Genomic DNA, 20021 nt, shown 5'->3' on the forward strand with positions numbered 1-20021 from the left:
GTATGTATACATTACATTTTCTTGCTTCATTCATCCTTTAGTGGACATTTGAGTTGCTCCACCTCTTGGCTACTGTGAATATGTTGCAAAACCTGGGTGTGCAAATATTTCTTCAAGACCTTGCTTTTAATTCTTTTGGATATATATCCAGAAGTGGATTGCTGGATCATAGAAATCATACTAGTTCTACTTTTAATTTTTGAGGAACCTCTATACTCTTTTCCATAGTGACTGCAACATTTTACATTCCCACCAACAGTGCACAAGGGTTCTAGTTTCTCTGATCCTTGCCAACATTTGTTACCTTGTGTGGTTTCCTCCAACTTTGTGGGTTTGGATTTGAATGCATTTATTGTAGTGGCTAGAGCCACATGATTCAGAGTTCCTTTCAGGAGAATCTGATGTAGGGAGTATACCTGATCTAGCTACTGGATTTTCAGATCAACGGATACATCTGTGCTGAGGCCACAGTCCCCTTCAGCCACTAAGCAAGACATGGTCCAAAGTCAGGTCATTTCTGCCTAACTCTGGACTCCTTCTGAAGGCTCTACCTTTGTCTTAAACCCTCCCCTTTATTTTTTGTGTATTAGAAAGATACCCTTCCCCTAGTAGGTTCTTGCACATCTAATTTTGTCTTGGCATCTACTTCTCTGACACAGCATTTCTGGGAAGAAGTGAAATTAGATATTTAGTTTACTACCATAATTTAACTATTAGGACAATTGCTTCAAATCACCCTCTTTAGTTTGCTGACATTAACATGGTCATAGCCCTGGAAATAACTTGGTGCCAAATGTGTTTCAAAAGTAATCTGAAGAGTTTTAGAAATAAATTTCTTTCAATGAAAAGAAAAAAAAGATATTTAGTCTAGTGTCTTAATATGGAAGTGACTATTAAGTTTTGAGTTCTTTAAAGATGGGAGAATGAATTACTTCTAATGTATTATCTGAGAGAAAGTTTATTGTTCTCATTTACTGAAACTTAAAATATTCCATCAAATTACCCAGGGAAATCCAGGTAGCAAAAAATATACAACACTGTCCATTCCTTTAACAGATTTCAAACCAGTTTTAAAAGGCCACAGAGCTATATATAAATATATGAGTGTGTGTGTGTGTGGACACACACACTATACCATTTAAACTACTTCTATATTCTATACTTAAAATTTCAAGTGTAGAAGCATACTTTATAGAGCTGAGGTAACACCAACTTTCCCTCAACATAACTGCATAGGTGTTTAAGGTTAAGTGTGAATACTCCTGTGAAGTCTCAAGTCACCCGATCAATTCCATTTTGATTTTAGGTAAAAAGCAGTATATTATACTGCATCTGAACGAAACATCTTCAATACGTCTGTGTCCATGTGTCTGTGTCAGTGGAGGGGGGAAGGACAGGTATATGCCAGGGAAACGCTGACTGAACCACAGATAACTGAATGTTAGAAGTCTGCTGTAGTTGGTAACACAGAAACATACACAGTCTTCGTATTCAAAGTCTTCATAGGGATTTCTTCTGTAATTTCTAGAATGGAAAGAAGAAGTTTTAAGGAAATAATTTTTCTATCTATTCTGGATGATATTAAAAAAAAAAATGTTAACTGCCTGGATAGCAAGATATTCAGCCTTACCTTAAGGGAAGCCTAAACTTTGTCTCAGCTACTGGGTGGGGGGGAGGTACTTTTTCCTGAATGACAGGAGTATCTTTTGTCATACATTGTGAACACGCCTGGTAGTTTATGCTAATGAGATGACAATGAGATGACTCAGGGTGGAGCTGGCCACACCAGAAAAAACAATCATACGAGCAATTATACCTATGTAATGAAGTCTTAATATAAACTCTGGACATCAAGGCTCAGGTGAGCTTCTCTGGTTGGTAATACACTGTACATGCTACTGTCATGCTCTGGGGCTAGGAGGAGGTAACACTGTCCATGGCTCCTTGGGGAGAGATGATCTGAAGTTACATACTTGGACTCTCTTCCAGATTTGGCCCTTTGCATCTCTTCCCTTGGCCTGATTCTAGTTTTTTTTTCCTTTCCCTATAATAAATATGGTCATGAGTACAACAGCTACCATAAGTTCTGTGAATTCTGCTTGTAAATTATCAAACCTGAGAGTAATTTTGGGAAACTCTCTGAAATGTGCAGTTGGTGTCAGGGGGACCAGAGTCTTGTCCGAAGTCTTTTGTCTGCCTAGCTCCTAATACTTGGGGTTAGAAGTTTTAGGCAGATTTCTCGAGGACTGTGTTCTTAACTAATCTTAACTAATCTGAGTACTGACTAAGATGTACCTACACCCTCACTCAAATAGTATTTTCTTTTTTTTTGAATGCATGAATTCCTTTATTGAAAATATTGGGCTAGCACTGCATTACATACACTCAATATCCATAAATGAAGGGCTACACATGTCTGATGGACAATATTGTCAAACAGTATTTTCTATGTCTACAGAAAAGGCCTAGACTCAATTCTAAGCAAGTAGCTCAGAGTTGTGGTTTCTAAATACTAACACCTTACAATAGGAAGAACAATCAGTTCCAAGTTTAGGGAAGAAAGAGTATATGATAAACCAAGGACACTTACAATGTCAGAAAGCAAGAAGTTATCAAAGATTGAAGGCTCAGGTCAAAAGATATAGGAGACAATATGACTAAAGATAAAATATTTGAGCATCCAAAAGTATAACACAGATGTTATAGATCAAAACACACTGAAAACATAAAAGCTCAAAGAAAATGGGGATAGAAAGGAGAGACAGAAAGAGAGAGAGAACAAAAGAAAGCCACAACTACTGAGCCTATGAGCTCCGGAGCCCACACTCCACGATCAAAGAGCCCATACACACCAACTACTGAGCCTGAGTGCCACAACTAGAAAGTCCGTCTGCTGCAACTAAAACCCAACACAGCTAAATTAAAAACAAGAAAAAGTGTCCCTGTATACTGGATAATTTAGAAAGCCATATGCATGCCCAGAGCAGTATGCGTACATAGAGAGACCTAAGAAGACCCTAGGCATTCGATTCTGATAAAAATAAAAGGCTTTTGTGGCCAAAGGTGGCTGACTTTCAGGACTCGGTGCAAAAAGAAAGAGAAGCCTAAGGCAGGGCCTGGCAGAGTTGAAGGAGTGGCCCAGAAAAGACCCAATCTTTAAAGACTAGGAGAAGTGGGTATTTTATTTTTAAACTTTTAGTTCCTGGAAGTCAAAAAAACTCTTGTCAAAATATTAATAAAGGAACTATTTTTAAAAATAATTTGGAAAAGTCATAGACAGTTACAGCGTTCAATCATTAAAAACAACAAATCCTGGGGAGGAGAACCTAATTTCCAGAGTCACCACATTCAAATATCCAGTTCTCAACAACCAAAAAATTACAAGGCATACAAAATATAGGAAAGTATGGCCCATTCACAGAAAAACATAAGTAACAGAATCTGTCCCTGAGAAAGTGCAGATACCTGAACTTAACAGACAGACTGTCTTAATCAACTGTCTTAAATGGAAAACAACAGACTAACGGAAAGGCCAATGGAAACCACAGACAAAGAACTAAGAAACCACGAAAACTATCAACAAAATGAGAATATCAATAGAGAAATTATAAAAAGGAATTAAACAGAAATAGTGGAAATGAAAAGTACAATAACTGAAATTAAAAGTCACTTGCGGGACTTCCCTAGCAGGCCCCTGGTCCCTTCTGATGCAGTGGGTGAGGGTTCAATCCCTGGTCAGGGACCTAAGATCCCACATGTCTCATGGCCAAAAAACCCCAGAAAACATAAGACAGAATGATACTGTAACAAATCCAATAAAGATTCTTAAATGGTTCACATCAAAAATTCTTTAAAAAAAAAAGTCACTAGACAAGTTTAACAGCATAGTTAAGCAGACAGAAGAATCAGTGAACTTGAAGATAGGATATGTGAAATCATCCAGTCTGAAGGAGAAGAAAAGAGAATGAAGAAAAGTGGACAGAACCTAAGAAGCCTGTGAGACACAGGCCAAGTGACCAACATACATTTTATGGGAGTTTCAGGAAGAAAAGAATATAAAGAATATTTGAAAAAATAAAAACCAAATCATGAAAGCAGCAAAAGAGATGGAAAATACCAGGGATTCTCAGTAAGACTAAAAGATTAATTTCTAACCAGAAACCATGGGAGCAACAAGGCAAAGGGGTAACATATTTAAAGTGCTAAAAGAAAAAACTATCAGCAAAGAATTCTCCATTTAACAAAACAGAGTTTTTCTTAATTTTTTCTTCAAAAATTAAGGAACAATTAAGACATTTCCAAGTAAACAAACATTGAGGGAGGAGATCATTACTACCAGCTCTGACCACAAAGAGACGCTACACGGATCGTTCAGGTTGAAATGAAAGGGTGCCAGACAGTGAATCAAAGTCATGTTGCTGCTGCTTTTAATTTTTAACCCCACTTTTTGTTTTCTACATGATTTAAAAGTAAATACATAAAACACAATTAAGAATTTATGTTTTGGGGCACATAATTATAAAGATATAAATCCTGACAAGAATACAAATGGGGACAGAGCTGTATAGAAGCAGAGTTTTTGTATGTTATAAAAGTCAAACTGGCATCAATTCAAACTAGACTGTTATAAATTTCACATGTTAGTTGTAATCCCCATGGTAAACACTAGCATCTTAAGAGAAAAAAATCACAAAAGGAAGTGAGAAAATAGTACAATACAAAAAAATCAACTGAACACAAAAGGTGACAGTAATGGAGGAAATGAAGACAAAGAAGGCACAAGGCTCCTAGAAAAAATGTCCCAGTAAAATGTGAGAGCTTCTTCCTTATCAGTAACTATTATTTTTCTTTTTAACCAGAGCCTAACTGACCTGGAGAAAGAGAAATACCCATCTCTAGGCCCCTTCAGCCTTCCTTTCTACCTAAAGAGGAAATATTAAAAAGCTGAATAAACATCTGTGAAGGTCACAGCTCAGAGGCATAGGCCCACTAAAGACTGAAAACTAACTTTAAAATTATAGAACACTTCTGCCACTTCTCCTCCCCTCATACTCTACTACATCAGAAGGGCTCCTGTGTAATAGGGTATTACAGCTGAAAGGATGTGCAAAGCTCTGACCATATTTAAAAAGGAATCTCTAGGGAAACCATAAAACAACAGAAGGAAATTGGAGCCTCTGGAGCCTACAGCAACAATAAACAATTATAGCCTAATTCCTAGAAGATAAACATAAAACTTTACAATGAAGGCCTACCTTACCTCAGTTCCCTTTCCCCAAAACATCATGTACTGCTATCAACCAAATATCACAAGTTATTCTAAAAGGGAACACAGTAGGAAGAGATGAAGCAAGCATCACCACTAGACTCAGATGTGACAGAGATTTTGAAATTATCAGACTGGGTATTGAAAATAACTAGGATTAATGTTAAGGATGCTAATAGAAAGGGTGGACAACATTGAAGAACAGATGGGTATGTAAGCACAAAGATGGAAATACTAAGAAAGAATTAAAAGGAAATGTTAGAAATCAAAACACTGTAACAGAAACGCAGAATGCATTATACCAAAAAATTTATACTCAAGAACAGCATATTCAAACTTCAGAAAATCAAAGATATGACTACTTTGGGAAAGACAATGTCTAGTAACTTTCCACCAGTGCTGGGAGACACAAATCTTGATTTAGAAACTCCAATAAATCCCACGCTATAAGGCTGTAAAAATAAAAGGATGAAGTGACAAAAGGTTTTTAGGATGACAAGAAGGATGGCTATTAATCAGAAAAAAACAGATCCCATTAAGGGAAGCTATTTGAGGAAATGATTCCAGTAGCATCAGCTTTAAAATGAACACCCATGTGAAACGGGATTATAGAAAAGAACACAAGGGGAGGGCTAAAAAGTCAGTAGAGAAATTGTTGGAACAGCCACAGAAGCTGAAATCACAGAAGTGGATGATGTAAGTGGGAGTAAGAGAAAACCTATCTTTAAAGACACTAGCCCGTGTCTTGTCCTGACTCTCTGTCTTCTCAATTATGGAATGGAGAATGTCAACTAATGACCTAACTCTTCACATTTTTATGCAGCTCACTGAGAAAAGGCGTGCTTTATAAGTTGTAAAGGAGGAGGCACATAAAGTCAGTTACGTTTCCTTTAAGCTGTTATTTTAAGATACAGTGATCATTTTGATTCTCGGGGAAGAGGACAATTTTGGGATCAGCAAACAAGCTAACTTACCTAGAAGCGTATGTTTTTAATAATATACCATTATATATTTTTAGATTTATTTCCAAAACAAAAAGTAATCATCCTTTTAATTATTATTAATATTCACAATATGGCAAATTTCTGGAGATAGCAAAAAAGTAAAAGAAAACAATAGCATAATCTCTTACACATATAATCTACAAATGATTGATGGTATCAAAATCTATTTTCAAGAAAATAAAAACAAAAATGAAAAAGATTAACATGTTCTAAAATCTCCTCACCTTCTGTTTGAGTCTCATTCAGAAACAGCTTTAGCTTCCTGCTCCGGAGGCCAAACATCTTGGCAGCTTCATACAGAAGACCTTGGTGGGTAAGCCCATTCTGTCCAAGTGGATTTTCAAGCAGAAGAGTGCCTACTGTTCCCATTAAACACTCTATAGAAAAATAAAAAAGATTTAAATCCTGAGAGTTCACCCTCTCGCTGGTGGATCCCTACTGGAGGTGGTGACCAGCTCTACTGGGCAGAGCTACAGGCTTGAAAGCCAGACGTGGATACAAGAGTGGGATTCACTGTAGAAATAGAAAATATTCCACTGGGGGAAAGAAGAAAGGGAAGAAAAAACAATTAGTATAAGAGCCCAGGAGTTTAGGGAAGAGATATTCAGTAAACAGTCAAACGAAGCACATGAAGACAGTAATAAATGTGCACAATGAGGATCTTAAAATATCAAGGAAAAACAAGTGTCGATCTAGTCTGCTGATTAAGGTGTGGATACTTACAACAGTTCTCAGAACATATTTCAAGAGAAAAAGGGGAAAAATTACCAATTACAATGGTCTGGCACTTAGACAATTCAGCTTCATTTGGCTGTAATTTTTACCTAACCAATTTATCTTATTTCCTAACCATGTTAGATGGACGGGTGTTCTACATAAATACACCAAAGAAACAGGCCATGAGTGTCCCCCAAAGAAACGTGGGCATCTACATTTTAAATTACTAAGTTGAAACTGACTTGAAAAATCCATATAAATCAGAAAGATTGAACATTAAAGGAATCTTAACACCTAGCATTCCATTACCTGCCCGCTGAGTGTTCACAGCTGGGGGAGGTACGCACCTTGTGGATCTGCATTCAAGAGCTGTAGGTTGATGTACTGACAGAGAAGAGTACTAGGACTGTCCACCACAGACAGCGCTGATCCTGCAGTCACACACAGTGTTTTCCCACTAAGATTCAGTAAGTTGGTTTGGTTTTTTATTTCTAAAAATAACAACAACAACAAAAAAAAACAATCATTCTTTAGGGAGAACAGTTCAGAGCTGAAGTCATTCACTTTTTCTTACTTAATTATTAAACTATCATGTACCTTTATAGTGACGCTTTCCACTTAATTTACATTTATTAAAGAACACTGCCTTTTCTATAAAATTAGACATTAATGACATGCACATAGTAGGAAATCTTAATGTTGCAAAATAACATAATATTCATAACTTATAAATAAAGCAAATTAATTTCCCCCTTTAGTATTTTTTCCTCCATACTATGCATGTGCTCAGTCGCTCAGTTGTGTCTCTTTGTGACCCCACGGAGTGTAGCCCGCCGGGCTCCTCTGTCCTTGGACTTTTCTAGGCAACACTGGAGTGGCTGCCATTTCCTACTCCAGAGGATCTTCCCAATCCAGGGATTAAACCTGAGATTCTTGTGTCTCCGGCATTGGTAGGTGGATTTTTTATCACTGTGCCACCTGGGAAGCCCCATAGTATAGGTTCCTTTTAAAATTTCTTCCTACATAAACTTACCATGAAAAGAAACCTTATGTCAAAAAAATTATGGTCAGAAGGTAAACTGACTAATGAATATAGTCAACTATAGCAAGACACACAGAACAGACATAGTGTAATTTCATTTATATACAATTAAATATTGTTTCAATGGTAAAGAACCCGTCTGCCAATGCAGGAGACGCAAGAGACGTGGGTTCAATCCCTGGGTTGGGAAGATCCCTGGAGAAGGAAAGGGGAGTTGGACACAAGGAACTGGATACAACTGAGCACACCCATGCTAAACACTGCTTGAGGTAGAAGATTAGTTATAGTTACTATGTTCCTAAAGGTCAATGTGGGGCCCAGGCACGCCTCAGCTTTCACAGGCTGCCACTTGCTGGGTCAGAGGGGACAGCAAGCAACCCACACTAACCTTTCCTGTAACCTCCCATCTTTTGAGCCAGGTACAAGAGCAACTCTCTGGCAAAGCTCTTCTGCAAGTCCACAGACTGTCAGTGTTAGATGTGGCTAGACAGATGTGTTCCAGTCTTTTTCTTTCTTATTTTACAATGACTTGAGACAGAGATCCAAGCTGTCCACTGACTGACTTACCAGCTTCCCTTGGTGGATCTGGGTCAGAGATTTTTCCCCAGATCCTCCAATGAACCATCTGTCTTTTAGATCTTACTTTTCCAAGTTTCTCCCATATCAAGTTTGTGTCCCTTACTCAGCCTTAAATGATACAACAGCAAATGGTTTTCATGTTGCTTCTATCAATTTATAATCCAACATTAAATGACAGTTCCTATTACATAATATCCCTGACAACATCTGATATTATGAAATTTTTCTGGTTTTTTGCCAATCTGGTTGCATGTAACAGTACCTCATTGTGGTTTCTACTATTGAGGTAGAGCAGTGTTTTCTTTATTGGCCACTTAGATTTCTTCTTTTAAGCTATTTAGACATTTCACAAAATGAACATTCAAATTTATTAATTGAGTGTATTAGTTTCCTATGGCTGTTGTAGTAATCACAAACCGAGGAGGGGAGTGGTGGAGGGTGAGGTAAGCAAGACAGCTTAAAACAACAAAAATGTATTGTCTCACAGCTTCCTGAAGGTGATACGTTCAGAATCTGTCAATAAGGCCATGCTCCCTCTGAAGCCTGTAAAGGAATTCTTTCTTTTCTCTTCCTAACTTCTAGAGGTTCCCAGCAATCTTCGGTGTTTCTTGGCTTGCAGGTTTGCCTAATTCCAATTTCTGTCCCTGTCACCACATAGCCTTCTGTTTCTGTCTTCACATGGCCCTTTTCTTATAAGGACACATACTGGGGTAGTGCCCACCTTACTCTAGAATTATGTTAACTAATTCTAATACATATGCAATGAACCTGTTTTTCAAAGGTCACATTTGAGTGCACTGGGGGTAGGGAAGAGGACTTCAACATATCTTTTTTTGGGTAGAGATGGTGGGGTGCTAGTACCACAGTTAAACCCATGACAGTAGGAGGAAATGCACTTATAATTCTTTAAAATTTTATGTAGGCTTGTCTTATTGAGAATTTGGATTTAAGATGCAGATACTATGTCTAATAAAGTTAAAACTCAAGAGGGAAGTCTCTGAAGCCTAGAATACATCACATGGCTAACAGGAAAGACAGCAGATTAGAATCTTCATCTCCTATTAAGTTCAGTGTTCTATCAGCCACATCACACAAAGGAGGCACAAAGAGACAGGGCAGGCAGGAAGTACTGTAGAGGCCAGCCCTGACTCAGAGTTAGGAAAAAGGCAAAGGTTATGTATCATAACTGTTACCAAATTAAGATCTTCACTGATTCACCTCATGTCAAAGGACACAGGTGAATACCTTTGACTTCCCACATACCTGTTTCACCAAGGAGGACAGCCAGCTCTGTATTTTTTACACCAAAAATGCTAGTAACAACATTCTTCAGTTTTACAAGGTCCAACCTATTATCTCCTTTTGGATTTTCCAGAAGTAATACTCCACCTAAAAAGCCACAAATATAAGTGAAACTGAAAAAAAAAATGTTAAATTTGAATGAAAAGTCAAGGGGAACATCATCTATATATTTTCTTTGGTCAATGTCTATTCATGTCTTCCCATTTTCTAATTAAATTTTTAAAAACTGCTGACTTTTAAGAGTTCATTATATATTCTGCATACATACATCCTTTGTTGTATACGTGGTTTGCAAAGATCTTCTACTAGTCTATAGCTTTTTTTTTTTTAATCATTTTCACAGGATCTTTCACAAAGCAGGATTTAAAATTCTGAAGAAGTTCGACTTCCTAGTTTTTCTTTTTATGAATTGGACTTTTATTACTAAGTCTTAAAAACTCTTTGCCTAATTCTGAATCCTAAAAATTTTGTTTTCTCCTAAATGTTTCATAGTATCATACTTACGCCTGTAATCCCTTTTAATTTACTCTCTGGACAAGGTGTAACACTTAGGTCTAGGACAATTTTTGCATATGTATGTCTAACTGCCTGGTACCATATAATGAAAAGACTAGTCAATTAAATCACTTTTGCTGATCTATTGAGTGCAGCATTATAACAGCATCATCTTTTTGGATTTGAAACAGCTCAGCTGGAATTCCATCACCTCCACTAGCTTTGTTTGTAGTAATGTTGCCTAAGGCCCACTTGACTTCACAATCCAGGATGTCTGGCTCTAGGTGAGTGATTACACTGTTGTGGTTATCTGGGTCATGAGACATGTTTTGTACAGTTCTTCTGTGTATTCTTGCCATCTCTTCCTAATATCTTCTGCATTGTTAGGTCCATACTGTTTTTGTCCTTTATCATCCCCACCTTTGCATGAAATGTTCCGTTGGTATCTGTTCACTTAAGAAGGCTTTCTTATTTCTCCTTGCTATTCTTTGGAATTAAGCATTCAGCTGGGTATATCTTTCCTTTTCTCCTTTGCCTTTCGCTTCTCTTCTCTTCTCAGCTATTTGTAAGGCCTCCTCAGACAAGGATTTTACCTCTTTGCATTTCTTTTTCTTGGGGATAGTTTTGATCAGCACCTACTGTACAATGTTACGATCCTCTGTCCACAGTTCTTCAGGCACTCTAACAGATCTAATCCCTTCAATCTATTTGTCACTTCCACTGTATAATCATAAGGGATTTAATTTAGGTCATACCTGAATGGTTTAGTGGTTTTCCCTACTTCAATTTAAGTCTGAATTTTGCAATAAGGAGTGCGTGGTAGTGGAGCCTAATTTATTCTCTGTAGTTGGTTGGAGTAGAGCAGTTATGGTCTAGACGTTTTTTTGTCTTGCTAGGTTCCCCTTGAAGAGACAGCAGGATTTTCTGTGTGCGTGCGTGCTTAGTCGTTTCAGTCATGCCTGACTCTTTGTGACCTCATGGACTGTACCAGAGAGGCTCCTCTGTCCATGGGATTCTCCAGGCAAGAACTGGAGTGGGTTGCCACGCCCTCCTCAGGGGATCTTCCTGACTCAGGGATTGAACCTGCATCTCTTGTTTCCTGCATTGGCCACAGGGTTCTTTACCACTAGTGCCACCTGTGAACATTCTGCTGGGGTGTTTATATTCATGCCCGTTGGTCTTTCATGGTTGCCGGCTTCTTCAGCTCCGAGTCTGGGATACATGAAGCAAAAAGAAAAACTAGGGAATTTTCCATCTTCTTACTTGATCCCAAGATTCTTAGTTGGTCTGCCTTCTTCCCTCCACCATTAAGAGTCTTCTTATGCTTGCTTTTATATATCATGTCTAGGGTGTTTAGCTGTCCTTTGTGGGGAGAACAGGGAAAAGTATGTCTACTTCACTTCCTAGAAGTGGAAGTTCAATCATTTACTTTTTTTTACCAATTCTCTTATAATAGCCTTAAAAACATTCATAGGTTTAACTAAAAAATAAAATAAAAGCTATGGAATTCATTTACTCTTACCTTGCTCACTGCCATTTGTACAAATGTTAAGATTGACATATGCACAAGCAGGGCCATGCGTGGAAGATCCTTTGGTGAGTGTAATTTCCAGGTCAGACCCTTTTAACTAAGCATATGAGAAAATGTGACTGGGTAACTACAGCATCGGATCAGTGTCACCAACTAAGATAGCAACTATTCAGCAAGAATAAGAGCTCTACACAATTCTGAGAGCATATTTAATCTAATTACTAAAACAGCCAAGAGCTACCTTTCCCCCCGCTTTTATCTTATTCTTTCCCATTGAAAAGACAGTCACATTCAGGGCCTGCTTGTCTGTTCCATTTGTCCCATACAAAATAGGATCAACACAAGGAACATATGACTGAATATATGATTAGCTGATATAGAAAAGAATTTTTTTCTTTCAGATATACTTCTGAATTACTGGCCAATATTTTTCATATCTTGGTCAGATTTCACAGTTACATCTAAAATGTACCAACAAGAAATGAAATTGTAATTCTATGTATAACTTATTACCATAAAAGTAAACTGCTTTTCAAGTCAAGTGCTATTTACACAATACTAATTTTTATAGTTTTAGATAAGACAGCACCATAAAGTCATCTAACAATTCTTATGTATGTCCTGGTTACCTTTTCCAAGAGAATAGCTCTAATTTTCTTTTTTCTCTTTTAGACCTCACTCTCTAATCCTATTCACTATTCTCCAGAGAAGACTAAGAACTATACTAATTGCTACCAGGGGAGAGAACATCAAGATATGACTAAAAAACTTAACATAAAATTTAATCCTAAATCACTTACTAGTTCAACAGAATTCAGAACTTACCTGCATTTTTTCTTGAATAAGTATTTCATCCGATATAGGAACTGGATATGGTTTCAAAGGAGACTTTATGGTAGCAAATATGAAGTCTGTGTGGCTTTCGATAACATTATTCAGATATTTTCCCTCAGAAGTTGCTTTATAATAAACTGTTATTTCATCAGTTGGAACCAGATTACACTGAAAACACAAAAAGAAAATTTAAAAGGGAAGCACACTTGTCAATTAAAACATAAAACACTGTTAAATAGAGCTGATGATCCCACACTGAATCATTATGGAAGGGTACGATATCCTGACAAATTCTCTGGGAAAAAAAGCAAGAATTCACAAAGCTTTTAATTGAGACATAGTTCATAAGCACACCATTATCTATTGGAGTGGCTACCTCAGACCCTGAACTCAGTCTCAAAAACCTGACCAGATGAGGACAACTTGTGGGGGGCCCTCCCTGAGATAGAAACTCTCTGGCTCTCTCACCCAGTAAGGGAAGGCAATGGGTTTTGTGCACTTGCTCTGGCTCTCAGCTTCTTGAATGAGGAAGAACCACCTCATTCCATCCAGATCCAACAACCTCTCTCTCCCCTGAGCTAAGAACCTTTCCACACTGAGTGCACCTCTACTCTTCTTCAGAGGTGTTTGCTGTCATCTCTGATAACCATATGTGCCAGCCAGGAGGACTACCTATCTAGAAGATGGTTTTGTGGACGCCCTAAGGAACTGAAAAAGGAAGACAAGGAGCACATGTCAACAGAAAGCTTCCGATCAGAGAAACAAGAGTCACAATTAGCTTGGGAGTGAACAAGGAAAGGGAAAAGAGGCCTAAGAAGTATAATCTGAATGGATCGTAGATCAATGATAATCAGTAATAAATTACTGTGGTTTATATTACCTGTGTCTCCTCTCTTTCCCAACAAGCAAAACAAAAACCAAAACAAAACTCTAAACAGTAGCTTATCTTTAATTTCACAAACTGACCTTTTTGCGAAGTTTCTGGATACGATTGATGACTTCCCGAGCCATTCCTTCATCCACCATTGACTGGTCAGGGGTGACATCTAAGAGAACCAAAACCTGTAGGAATGAACAGTGTACACCATGACAATCAAACATAGAAAAAACAGTTCTTTCAAACTCAGCAAAATGGTGTTTAAATTCTTCGAAGTCTATAATGCAGCACCATTCAATCACAAAACTGAGTCAAAGACATGAAATTAGTCTCTTTATAGTTTGAGTCCTCCGTTGTAAACAGTTATTTTCTCATCTGGAGAAAAAGGTGCAACTTTTCATTTTTCTTCTGAAGGGTGTTGCTCACAGGAGATGTCTTGAGACCAACTTAAACCACTTCAGTATTCTTGCCTTGAGAACCCCATGGACAGTATGAAAAGGCAAAAAGATGTAACATCAGAAGATGAGCCCCCCAGGTCAGTAGGTGTCCAATATACTAATGGGGAAGAACAGAGAAATAGCTCTAGAAAGAATGAAGAGGCTGTGCCAAAGCAGAAACAATGCTCAGTTGTGAATGTGTCTGATGGTGAAAATAAAGTCTGATGCTGTAAAGAACATATTGCATAGGAATCTGGAAAGTTCGGTCCATAGGTCAAGGTAAATTGGACGTGGTAAAACAGTAGATGGCAAAAGTGAACACTGATATCTTAGGAATCAGTGAAGTAAAATGGATGGGAATGGGAGAATTTAATTCAGATGATCATTATATCTATACTGTGGGCAAGAATCCCTTGGAAGAAATGGAGTAGCCCTCATGGTCAATAGGAGTCCAAAATGCAGTACTTGGGTGCAATCTCAAAAATGAACAGAATGATCTTGGTTCCCTTCTAAGGCAAACCATTCAACATTATGGTAATCCAAGTCTATGCCCCACCACTAATGTCAAAGAAGCTGAAGTTGACTGCTTCTATGAAGACCTATAAAACCTCTAGAACAAACACCAAAAAAAGAGGTCCTTTTCATCACAGGGGACTGGAAAGCAAAAGTAGGAAGTCAAGAGATACCTGGAGTAACAGGCAAGTTAGGCCTTAGAGTACACAATGAAGGAGGGCAAAGGCTAACAGAATTTTGTCAAGAGAACACACTGGTCACAGCAAATACCCTCTTCCAACAACACAAGAGACAACTCTACACAAGGATATCAACAAATGGTCAACACTGAAATCAGATTAATCATATTCTTTGTTGCCAAGGATGGAGAAAGTCTATACAGTTAGCAAAAACAAGACCTGAAGTTGACTGTGGCGCAGATCATGAGCTCTTTATTGCCAAATTCAGACTTAAATTGAAGAAAGTAGGGAAAACCACAAGACCATTCAGGTATGACTTAATCAAACCCCTTATGATTATACAGTGCAGTGACAAGTAGATTGAAGGGACTAGATCTGGTAGACAGAGTGCCTCAAGTACTCTGTCTTGTACAAACGGATGAAGGTTTGTAACACTGTACAGGAGGTGGTAACCAGATCCATCCCCAAGGAAAAGAAATGCAAGAAGGCAAGTGGTTGTCTGAGGACTTACAAATAGCTGAGAAAAAGAGAAGCAAAAGGCAAAGGAGAAAGGGAAAGATATACCCAACTGAATGCAGAGTTCCGAAGAAGAGCAAAGAGGTAAGAAAGCCTTTAAAAATGAACAATACCATGAAACAGAGGAAAATAATAGAATGGGAAAGACTAGAGAACTCTTCAAAAAATTAGGTACCAAGGGAACATTTCATGCAAAGATGGATACAATAAAGGACAGAAATGGTAAGGACCTAACTGAAACAGAAGAGATTAGGAAGAGGTGGCAAGAATACACAGAAGAACTATAGAAAAAAGATATTAATGACCTGGATAACCATGATGGTGTGATCACTCACCTAGAGCCAGAAATCCTGGACTGTGAAGTCAAGAGGGTCTTAGGAAGCATCATTATGAACAAAGCTAGTGGAGGTGATGGAATTCCAGTTGAGCTATTTCAAATCCTAAAAGATGATTCTATAGTGCTGCACTCAATATGCCAGCAAATTTGGAAAACTCAGCAGTGGCCACAAGACTGGAAAAGGTCGGTTTTCATTCCAATACCAAAGGAGGGCAATGCCAAAGAATGTTCAAACTACCATACAATTGTGCTCGTTTCACGTGCTAGCAAGGTAATACTCAAAATCCTGCAAGACAGGCTTCCACAGTATGTGAACTGAGAAATTTCAGATGTACAGCCTGTATTTAGAAAAGGCAGAGGAAGCAAGAGATCAAATTGCTGACATATGCTGGATCATACAGAAAACAAGGGAATTCCAGGAAACCATCTACTTCTGTTTCATTAACTATGCTAAAGCCTTTGACTGTGTTTATCACAACAAACTGTGAGAAATCTTAAAGAGATGGGAATACCAGACCATCTTAGCTGTCTCCTGAAAAATCTGTATGCAGGTCAAAAAGCAGCAGTTAGAACAGGATATGGAACAATGGATTGGTTCCAAATTGAGAAAGGAATATGTCAAGGCTATATATTGTCAAACTGCTTATTTAACTTATATGCAGAGCACATCATGTGAAATGCTGGGCCAGATGACTCACAAGCTGGAATCAAGATAGCCAGGAGAAATATCAACAACCGCAGATGATGCCACTGTAAAGGATGAAAAAGAGGAAGTAAAGAACCTCTTAAGGATGGAGAAAGAGGGTGGAAAGCTGGCTTAAAACTCAATATACAAAAAACAAAGATCATGGCATCCAGTCTCATCACTTCCTGGCAAACAAATGAGGAAAAAGTGAAAAGAGTGGCAGATTTTATTTTTTTGAGCTCCAAAATCACTGTGCACGGTGACAGCAGCCACGAAATTAAGAGACACTTGCTCTTTGGAAGAAAAGCTATGAGAAACCAAGACAGCATATTAGAAAGTAGAGACATCACTAGGATGACAAAGTTCTGTATACTCAAAAGCTATGGTTTTTCTAGCAGTCACGTACGGATGTGAGAGCTGGACTGTAAAGAAGGCTGAGTGCCAAGGAATTGATGCTTTTGAATTGTGGTGCTGGAGAAGACTCTTGAGAGTCCTTTGGACAGCAAGGAGATCAAACCAGTCAATCCAAAAGGAAATCAACCCTGAATATTCACTGAATGTACTGATGCTGAAGCTCCAGTACTTTAGCCACCTGATAAAAAGTCTACTCATTGGAAAAGATCCTGAATCTGGGAAAGATTAAGGGCAGGAGGACAAATGGGCAACAGAGGAGGAGATGATTGGATGGCATCACTGACTCAATGGAGATGACTTTGGTCAAATTTTGGGAGATAGTGAAGGACAAGGAAAGCAGGTATGCTGTAGTTCATGGGTTGCAAACAATAAGACACGACTTAGCAACTGAGCAACAATAACAACAACATGGAACTCTGCTTTCTAATAAATAATATCAACTCTGCTCATAAATAAAATCACCAATCATGAAGCTAGTACAGCAGTGTAACTTTTCATAACAGATTCACCACAAACAAGTGAACCTCAAAGCAGCCATCTCTGTTGTTTTCTTTAACCATGACCTATTCTATCCACTGGTTGGTTTGTACAATTCAAGATACAATTTCTATAATGGGCCACAATACTTTTTAAAATTGCCACCTTCCTGTCAACTTTATCCACTATTTCATCTTCTCTGTCATAAAGGTTGTCAATGATGATGTGGTAATAATGACAGTATCACTTCTATTATAGAGGGGAATACATATATATATATGAATTAGGCACCATCCCCATTTACATTTTTGAGGACACTCAAAGATAACAAACTTGCTCCATTTTATGAAGATGCATAAGAGGTAAACTGAAAATGGATAAGTCACGGCAGGGTAACCATGGCCCACAATACACAAATTACATTAAGAAACTCAGAAGTATCACAAGACAACATTTCCTTAAGTATAGACAAGCTCTTCCGGCCTCTCTTATTTACATCTTCTTGCTGGTTACAAACCTTCCCTGGCCCCAATTCCTTCTTTTGTAGTTTTCTCACCTTCAGCTCCTTACACTGTCTGCCCACGTGGAGTTCTGTCTACATCATATTTAAGACTCTGTGTATGGCAATTCCCCAGCAGTTCAGTGGTTAGAGCTCAGTGCTTTCACTGCTGGGGGCCCAGGTTCAATCCTTCACTGAGGAATTAAGATCCCATAAGCTGCATAATGTGGCCAAAAAAAAAAAGACCTCATGTAAAGGTTGACTAAACTCACACGAGGTATTCTCCATCATCCCCCATATGTGGAATATTAAGCACAGAGGAACTCCAGCAGGTCCCTTACTCTCACATTAGAGATCTTACAATCTATCTGTCTGGAGAAGTCTGGTCAAGAGTGAAGAGAGATGCTGTGATCCATCACAACAAAAAAACCCAGACCCCAGAATCCACAACTGTCTGTACATCCTCTTCAAGGGATGCTCTCTAACCACTCCCACTTTTACCCCAGACTTAGCCCTTCCCTGTACTTATCTCTACCAGATAACTTACAAAGTAGAATAATAAGAACAGATTTACTTTTCTATCTCCATGACTGACCCATTCCTTGAAGGGTAGGATTACATCTTCCATGTTTTTGTATGACCCAGCACTTATTGGCATGCATAAAGTCACAAAATATTTATTTATATATCCATTAAAGAAATGCATATGTCAAGAAGCTATAATAGAGAAGTTTAATAAGGCCAATCTAAAATAAAAGCCATTTTACCCTGAGACAAGCTGCCAATACTGTCAGGAGGAGCATGCTGCTGCTGCTGCTAAGTCGTTTCAGTCGTGTCTGACTCTGTGCGACCCCATAGACAGCAGCCCACTAGGCTCCTCTGTCCCTGGAGGAACATGGGTGAGTATTTTTTTCCTCTGATGTTCTTATTTTTTGGTAAATGTTCTAGGGAATAGAAAAATACCTGGGCATCCGAGTGTGCTTCAAACTGTGTTGTTCCACCTGTTGCCTGATCAAAGGTGTATATGAGACGGATATCTTCTTCATGCAATTCATGGCCTTCCACAACAATGGTCCCTATTGGAAAAGCAACTGTCACTGTTACTCAATCAGTAACCCACTCCTGAAGCTGCCCTGCTACCAATATACTGTGCCACTCTCTAATAAAAACTTCAAATCATCAAGCTACAGTCTTTAAGAGATTATGTCTTACTGACTGACTCTTACTGACTCATGACTACTGTTGTAGTCAAGGATGAGATAAACTTTCCTTAGACTACACCATGCTATCTTAAGGCCATTTATATCACCAATATCTACTGCTGTATATAAGGTCCTAGATCCAAAAACATGTGCCAGAGGCAACAAATGAATCCCCATCATAAATATAAGCAGCAAGCTACAATGAAGAAAGCACAGTCTGTAGAGTCAAGCTAGACTTAGGCCTACCACTCAAAGGCGGTAAATCCCTGGTGTTCTTCTACCTGCCTATCCGGGTACAGTCAGGGTGAAAAGAGGTAGACAGCGTGAAGGTCTGAGCATCATACCTATTCATGGTAGGCAGAACATGTAAACAGCTGAGGATGGCAATTCCCATTTCCCATACCATTTACTATAGTAATTCACAAAACAATCTTCTGGATCTTTGAGCAATGGGCTGTCATTTTCACTTTATGTCACTGTATTCTAAAAACTGCTTTCCATCAATATGGAACAGTTCACTCAGAAACTACAGTTTAAGAACTACAGGCTTTCAGTTTCAAATAAAGCTTATTTCAAGAATTTTTAATATTTTGGCTAATTGGTGAAACAACTTGAGATTTATGACCTGAAGGCTGATCAAAGATTTTGTTAATTTAACAAATCAAGCTGAGTTAGTACTGATTCAACTTTTAGTTGCTAGTCTCTAATGTTTTATAAATTTTATCTAAAAATTTGGGGAATCTTATGGACATTTCCCCCAATTTCCATAACTACTCATCTGAGTTATGAATCCTTAAATCTTTCTTCATGACATTTCCATGCTTATGATTTTCAATTTCAGAGGGAACCCAAACAATCAAACACCTTGTACCCTAGGATTGCTGCAGGAAGTCAAATAGCTGTAATCAGACCATATATGATTCTAATCATGGCAGAGGTCAGAACTCCTGGGCACCTGGAACAGCTTCCTAAAGATTTCCTTCAGCACACTTATCAAAAATATGACTATATTCATACATCTTTAGCGTCTACCAGCACCATGAGGGTAAGGACAATGTCTGTCTTATTCAACTCTATGTTCTCAGTGTCAACAAACAGAAGGGCTTTAAAAAATA

The 20021-nt window shown here is 38.3% G+C and overlaps 1 protein-coding gene across 2 annotated transcripts in view; it reads right to left on the bottom strand.

The window, feature by feature from the left end:
* Positions 1 to 940: 940 nt before the first annotated feature.
* The window catches only part of IARS1 (isoleucyl-tRNA synthetase 1), an 81194-nt gene continuing 62113 nt past the window's right edge, over positions 941 to 20021 (bottom strand). For both annotated transcript variants that reach the window (XM_005210426.5, NM_001101069.2), the window contains 8 exon segments: positions 18668 to 18780; positions 13737 to 13832; positions 12762 to 12938; positions 11928 to 12033; positions 9872 to 9997; positions 7335 to 7478; positions 6495 to 6647; positions 941 to 1524 (listed from right to left, as the gene is read on the bottom strand). In XM_005210426.5, the coding sequence (XP_005210483.1) occupies positions 1442 to 1524; positions 6495 to 6647; positions 7335 to 7478; positions 9872 to 9997; positions 11928 to 12033; positions 12762 to 12938; positions 13737 to 13832; positions 18668 to 18780 (998 nt within the window). In that variant the 3' untranslated portion in view covers positions 941 to 1441.

Source organism: Bos taurus, chromosome 8 (assembly GCF_002263795.3).
Source record: "Bos taurus isolate L1 Dominette 01449 registration number 42190680 breed Hereford chromosome 8, ARS-UCD2.0, whole genome shotgun sequence".
NCBI classification, from domain to species: domain Eukaryota; kingdom Metazoa; phylum Chordata; class Mammalia; order Artiodactyla; family Bovidae; genus Bos; species Bos taurus.